The following is a 7,372-nucleotide window of genomic DNA, read 5'->3' as shown; positions in this document are numbered from 1 at the left end:
GACCAAAAAAGACGCTTGGGTTTCAGTTGCACAAGATCTCTTTGGTTGTGTCAAAAACAATGAAAATTTTTGAAAACTTTGCATAGGACTCTGAGCAAGTATCACCAAGCTTTTGGCACAGTTTGATACAGATTCTCTGCTCAACTTTCTCTGTCATGGTCAATACAACGATCACATGCTACACACTTTCCTTCAAAGCACTGTTGTAAAGTGAGCTAGAATGTTAAAACTTTGTGCGCATGCACATCAGAGTTCAAGGTCAATCTGCTTCAAGTGGCTTCACCGTGTGCTTTAGCTTCATTGTTATGGCAGCAGTCTGGATACTTATTGATCAGACCCCGTATAAAAATACTTTAGGAAGGAGTTGAACGTGTGAAATCGTAGAGTTGATATGTGAACCACTGCATGTGTTTATAATAATGAGCTCATTGTGTACAGTGCTCAGATGAACTATGACTTGTCAGAAAAGAGTAAAAGAGAGGACAGAAAGAAGGGGCGGACTGAGAGTATTAAGGGCCATCCAGCATAACTGTTCGCTAGGCCTCTTAGCATAGCTATGAAAGAGAGTTAGCATGTAGAGTGCGAGCCCCTCAAAGCTCTGGACCCTCAGGCAATGCTCGATTGACTGACGGCTCAGTCCATCCCTGACAGAAAATGACAAGAAGAAATGAAAGCCATCAATGAAAGACAAAAAACATTCAGGGTACACTGGATAAATCACAAAAAGATAGTGTATGTGTGTTTGGGGCAGGGTGTGCATGCATGCGCGCGCGTGTGTGTGAAAGAAAAGCTTATTTGGTAAAAGAAAGATAAAATAGTAATTATTTACTTTTCTATCCACAATTTCTGAATACATTTCACTGTCAGGAATTTCTATGGATACTTTTTTCCTTACAGGTCTGGCTTTGCAGATTGTGGAAAAAGGAAATCTGTGAAACACAAATAAGATACAATTACATGCTATGACAAACGTACTTGAAAAATCAAATAAAATGGTAAAATGGAAAATATTAAATACTTCAAGTTTTTTTAAGTTTGTGTAAAAATTAATACTTCCTTCTCCAAGCCAAGATTCAAAACCGAATCTAAGAATTCTTGGTCATTCAAACCACCATGATCAACAGGTGCGAAAACAGATTTTCTTTGTCCTGTCAAAAAGTGATTGATCATCTCCCTTTAACCTTCGACCTAAGGCCATGTCAGGTGAAGTTCAAATGGACAGGAGCTGACCTATTTAGGTACAAACTCTGCTGCAATAAGTCTGTCCTTCTAGCTTCCACGATTCTTATAAATTCAGTGGTCAACAAGACAGAAGCGGAGAGAAGGCCCTGGCAGCCAAACGAGGAAACTCTACGACACAACAGGTTTTGGCGACAGCAGAGACCAGAGCAATGTTCGAAGTTCCACGGTAGACTACAGTATCAGATGAACTACGTACACACACACACACACACACACACACACACACACACACACACACACACACACACACACACACACACACACACACACACACACACAAACATATATTCATTTATGACGCATCATTTCTACAGATGTACCCTGTTTCTATTTCTAGCAACTCGTAGCAGTTGTCAACATTTTGCATGTAGTGAAGAATTATGTGTACCAACGACAAATTAAGTCCAGTGAATAAATTATTTTTAATTATGAATCCATTCACTCATTTGTTTACTTCAAAGGCATACATATTCCTTTTGCATCTGTTTACTATCATGCACATCTAACCACTACATCTGAAACCAAACTTATCAGAAAACGTGGCTGAAAAACCAATTGTTTTCCATATCTAGGTAATTATACTTTCACTCACATGTGGTTTCCATAGTGGTCACAACGATTACAAGAGAGATGATTATTTTGTCATGATATGTGGTAGGATCAGAAATTTGAAATTGAAATTAAGGAATTATAAGGGAAAAGACGACTACAATTCACGTGTTTAATCTATGTTCTTTCGTTTACTTATTAATCTATGTTCTTTCGTTTACTTATTCATCTATGTTCTTTTGAGCAGTTGTATACTGTCAACTTAACGTGACAATCCTAATAAGGGAATCATACTGCTGCTATTTAGCCCTAGGAAGCTGGACCGTTTCCTGTCGGCCTTGACACATTTCCTGTGTCCTTATGTTTATGAGGGGGAGACAAGTACCTCCACTTAGTCTAGCCTGCATTCAGAGACATGTTTCTGAGTCATTGCTCGTCATCAGCATGAAGCAGCACGACCGGCTGGCTGAACACGCCAGTCAATCTCTCACAAACATATATATTTCTAGTGAAAAGACATTCACTGATTACAAAAATTAGAAATGATCTAATTATGCTGCTAAATACCAGCAGTATGATTCCTTTATCGGGATTGCCCCGTTAAGTTGACAGCATACAACTGCTTTATAGTAACACTGCTGCTTAAGTCTCTCTGTGAGATTTATAATTAGATCATTTCTAATTTATGTTCTTTTGTTTACTTGTTATAAAGTTCTTAAAATTTCTTGTCATTGGTTGGTCACTCACCAACAAAAGTTATTGTTTTTTCCTTTAATGACATGAATGACATGGAAGATACTTTTTGTCGCTTTGAAACCGTGACCTGTTCACTGATAAAATTCCATGCCACATGGAATTTTGTCAGTGAACAGGTCACGGATTCAAAGCGATGAAAATATTTTGACAAATTAAATTTAAATGTTGAAGTGAATCTAACGGTTTTTGTGTGTATTTAAATGACTTATAAACACATTCCATGCTGCAATTGTTTTTGTTTCAGCACACGATCTCAGATCAAGTCACTTGCTATGCAAGTACATCTCCGTAAATCACATTTAAATTAAAATCAAAAGCCTTTTGTATGAATAGGAGAAACAAAGAAAATAACATATTTTGATAGCTTACACTTTTCTGCCTGTTTTCCATCGCCAAAAAAAGTAAGCAGCAACCAACAGTAGCAGCAAAACCAAACATAGGCTCAACACAAGAGGTACAACCAATGGCTTTGTTTCAGTATTTTCGGGAGTAGTAGTTAATTCCATCGCAAATGTATCCAAACCAGGAGATGTAGATGTTGCCATTGTCACTATTCAACTATATTCCAATAATTTTTTCTCTTCATTTAGAGATATATATTGGTTACGTTTTAGTTCTTGGAGCAAAGCAACTGCTGTTGGTTTCTACTGAAATGAAATGTAAAAACTTATTTTTAATATAATCTGTTTGACACATTGTTTAATTCGGTATTGTCTCCAATTATCTTCAGAGTCCACTTGTGTAGGTTGAACTATGTTAAAATGTTAGAGAAAGAAACCTAGCTGTTTCTTGCAATAAATACCAATACATTGATCTAAAACAAAATTTTTTTCTGTGGCCCTTAAAATATTATTGCAGATTCCCAATTTACAATTTTGTTGCATGGACCCCCAAAAATCTTATTTGGACCCTCAGGGGTCATATGAACCCTGTTCTAAGTGCTTGAACTGTTCTTGGAGAGCATTGTGGGCTGACACTTGCCCAAGGTGCCACGCAGTGGGACTGAATCCAGAACCATGTGGTTGGGAAGCAAGTTTCTTATCATACAGCCACGCCTGCGCCTATTTACTTTTCTTATTTCTTTATTGCCCACAAGGGGCTAAACGTAGAGGGGACAAACAAGGACAGACAAAGGGATTAAGTCGATTACATCGACCCCAGTGTTCTACTGGTACTTAATTTATTGACCCCGAAAGGATGAAAGGTAAAGTCGACCTCGGCGGAATTTGAACTCAGAACGTTTCTGCCAGCTCGCCGCTTCTGTGATAGAAGACCCTCTCCTAAGAATAGTGAAAGGAATAACTTTTCTCAGTAATTGCTTTCTCCTCCATTACCCTGCTGCTCTTCATTTTGGCTAAGTAGCATACGAAACTCAAATGAAAAATTGAGATTTTTCAGCTGCCTATTAAAAAAGATGTCATTTATCAAATTTTCAACATGCTTTTATAAATTAAATTATGCGTAGTTGTACATGTGTAGATGCACAAAAGCCAAGTATCACGTTGAATTACTTTCCTTGAAAGATATACCTCAAAACGAAAGTACCTATGGCTGACTGCCGATTCGACGTTGACATTGCCTTTCATCATTATCAGTTCCTTGGTGAGTGAACAGAGTAGACAGATGTGATACAAGAGCAATCCAAGACAGATTCAGCGACAAGGTGGTCACAGATGAAATGCTCTCCTAATGTTCAGTTATTGAATTTGGCAATAATGATACGTTCATCCTGTAGAAACGACCTCTACGTCCGCATTTAAGAATATATAACCGAGAGAGTAGGTTTCACTATAATAGCCTCACACCAGTCGGTTTGTCAAAGACAAAACAGACGACACAGGAAATAATTGTAGTGAAAAAACTGAAAGAACGGTTGGTCCTATAGCTGGCACTTAGTCAACATTTAGTAAGAGAAGCTACGTGAACAGAATCACGTTGGGGGAGGTCACCAGTTTGAAAAAAACGACCGTGCGAACCATTTAAGAATATATAACCGAGAGAGTAGGTTTCACTACAATCCTTTTGGCTGATGAATTTGCCTTCAAACTGTTGCACACCCTCGTATATAACGCGATCCTTCGCCACATATTCTGATCTGCAACAAGTCTTTCAAGGTTTTTGGCATAAATTGCACAGTTAAATGTCAAAAACTTCGCCCAAATTGTTGTAGTTCTTTACTTGACCACGTTGAACTTTGTTTTATTTGATAGTGATCAATAAAGTTTCGATAATAATTTTCAAATACTCACAGTTCTGCTCGATTAACTACAAGTATACAGTAAGGTAGTTGACCTTACAACGGCATTTTGTTATTTGTATTCACTCAATTGTCCCTCAACCTCATCACGGCCTGCTGATAACAAACATTTTTCGTATGCTTTGTGAGTTAGGTTGCTTTCTCATTTAAAAAGAAACACGAAACCTAACATTTTTCAATGTCATACGTTTAAACCCAAATCTCTCAAATTGCACTCCTTCTTAGCTTCATTTTATATCCAACAAAATTGGCTGTTTTGATCCAGTTTTAGAAAATTTGTTTTGCAGAAGGAGAGTAAGAGTCTTTTGTCTATTTTCGTCACTTGAAAAATATTTCATTATTTTCAGAATCGAAGGAGCTCTGCAGAGACGGATTTTTTTCCTTTCTTTTAAAAAAAATTTTTTTTTTTTACTGGCTATCACGATCATGTCAAACAGAATTTTCTTGGTCGGCTGACCGGTAATAAAGTCACAGGAAAAAAAGTCACAATTTTGGCTAGGATGAAAAAAAATGTCACAATTAATTTATGGTGACTGTTAATAAAGTCACAGGGAAAAAATCACAATTAATTTATGGGATCCAAACAACCCACCCCCTGGACAAAATCCCTTCGGACAAAACCTCACTGGACAAAACCCCTGTGACTTTTTTTTGTTACCTGGATTCGTAGATATATCACTGTTATCATTCATCACTTGCTTTTTTATCTGAAATATTTAGAGCTGAATTCTTTTAAAGAACTAAGGGTCAGTTGCGTGATTGTGTGTGTGATTGTGTTTGTATTTGTCCCCCGCCTACCCACTTAACAACAGGTGTTGTGTTATTTACGTCCCTGTAACTTAGCGGTTCGGTAAAGGAACACGATAGAATAAGTACTAGGCTTTTGAAAATAAGTACTGCAGTTGATTTATTCGACTAAGAACCCGTCAAGGTGGTGCCCTGGAATGGCCACAGTCCGATGACTGAAACAACAAAAAGATTAAAGATAAAAGATATATATCTCTGTGCATGCGCATGCGCACGCATATCTTTGTGGCTGTGTTTGTCCTCACCAATGCTTGACAACCCGTGTTGGTTTGTTTACTTCATCAAAACCTATCGGTTCGGCGAAAAGATACTGATAAAATAAGTATCAGACTGATAAAGAATAAAGAGTGGGATTGATTTGTCCGACTAAACACGTAAAAGATGAAACGATATTTCGAAAATACATAGAAAACTATCGCTTACCTTGTTTTATTAATCACAGTTGTGTTTAACAAAATGATAAATAATACGTTTTTCAAAACACTCATGCATTAGTGTGGATTTTCCAAAACTGTAAATTGTATTTTTTCAAAATCCAGGACGCACTGTTTGAAAACCAGATGGGATGGTCACAGCTATAAACCTTTGATAAGTCTTTTCTATCAGGGCTAATCTTTGGATAAGTAATAGCTGCAATGCCTCATTGCTGAAACCAATCGCTTCCATGTCATTGAAGTAGTTGTAACTTTTTTCGTTTTGTTTGTGTAAAGTAAAGCCACAGTTTTAAAGCAAAACAAACATAACATAAAGATTGAATAATAAGGATTAAAAAAAGAAAATGCCAGATATTTTAAGAAGAAACGACCAATGACATACCCTTTCGGTAAGACTTGTAAACTGTTGAACAATTCAAACTACGTAATAACACAAATGTCAATTTATTTATTATCTGCGAATTTGTTTGTAGAGCAAAAGATATTTACAACACCGCATATTCCTGTATTTTAATCAGTTGACCTTGACAGCATAGCGTCAAGTCTAAGGAGCAATGATTAACAATATTTTGTCATTCAGGTTATCCAGTGTCCTCAGCAAAGACATTTATCTCCGAATGATTCAGGTTGCTAGATTTTAAAGAGTTTGTCGTATACCCTCGTGCTACCTAACAGCGAGTGGAGGCGCAATGGCCCAGTGGTTAGGGCAGCGGACTCGTGGTCATAGGATCGCGGTTTCGAGTGTGAGTGTTTATTGAGCGAAAACACCTAAGGCTCCACGAGGCTCCGGCAGGGGATGGTGGCGAACGCTGCTGTAATCTTTCACTACAACTTTCTCTCACTCTTACTTTCTGTTTCTGTTGTGCCTGTAATTCAAAGGGTCAGCTTTGTCACTCTGTGTCACGCTGAATATCCCCGAGAACTACGTTAAGGGTACACGTATCTGTGGAGTGCTCAGCCACTTGCACGATAATTTCACGAGCAGGCTGTTCCGTTGATCGGATCAACTGGAACCCTCGACGTCGTAAGCTACGGAGTGCCAACAACAACCTAACAGCGAATTTATTTCTGATCAAAGACATGACTATGTCACATTATCCTAAGGCATAGACTAGCTAGAATTATTTTATTCAATGCGCTCCTTCCTTTTTGAAGACAAGAAGGTGATGTGGCTGCTATTTCTAGAAAGTCGAACCGATTTTAAAGAGGCATAATGGCACAGTGAAACTTTTCTGAATCGTGCTCAAAGTTGTCTAACTTAATAGCATCACCTGGTGAAGTCTTTTAGTCATGTATGAGGAACCATGGCTCACTCTAGCAAAGAGTG

At 37.8% G+C, this 7,372-nt stretch overlaps 1 protein-coding gene across 6 annotated transcripts in view; it reads right to left on the bottom strand.

Moving 5' to 3' along the window:
* LOC106882844 (uncharacterized) overlaps nucleotides 1-7,372 on the bottom strand; it is a 25,071-nt gene that overhangs the window by 4,914 nt on the left and 12,785 nt on the right. Inside the window, exons 1-3 of one of the 6 annotated variants that reach the window (XM_052968151.1) lie at nucleotides 6,428-6,491; nucleotides 2,917-3,191; nucleotides 830-929 (exon numbers count right to left, since the gene is read on the bottom strand). In XM_052968151.1, the coding sequence (XP_052824111.1) occupies nucleotides 830-929; nucleotides 2,917-3,092 (276 nt within the window). In that variant the 5' untranslated portion in view covers nucleotides 3,093-3,191; nucleotides 6,428-6,491. The other 5 variants (XM_052968150.1, XM_014933647.2, XM_014933648.2 and 2 more) reach the window with 5 other exon arrangements.

Source organism: Octopus bimaculoides, chromosome 5 (genome assembly GCF_001194135.2).
Source record: "Octopus bimaculoides isolate UCB-OBI-ISO-001 chromosome 5, ASM119413v2, whole genome shotgun sequence".
Taxonomy (NCBI): Eukaryota; Metazoa; Mollusca; class Cephalopoda; order Octopoda; family Octopodidae; genus Octopus; species Octopus bimaculoides.
This window is presented reverse-complemented; position numbering and strand designations above follow the sequence as displayed.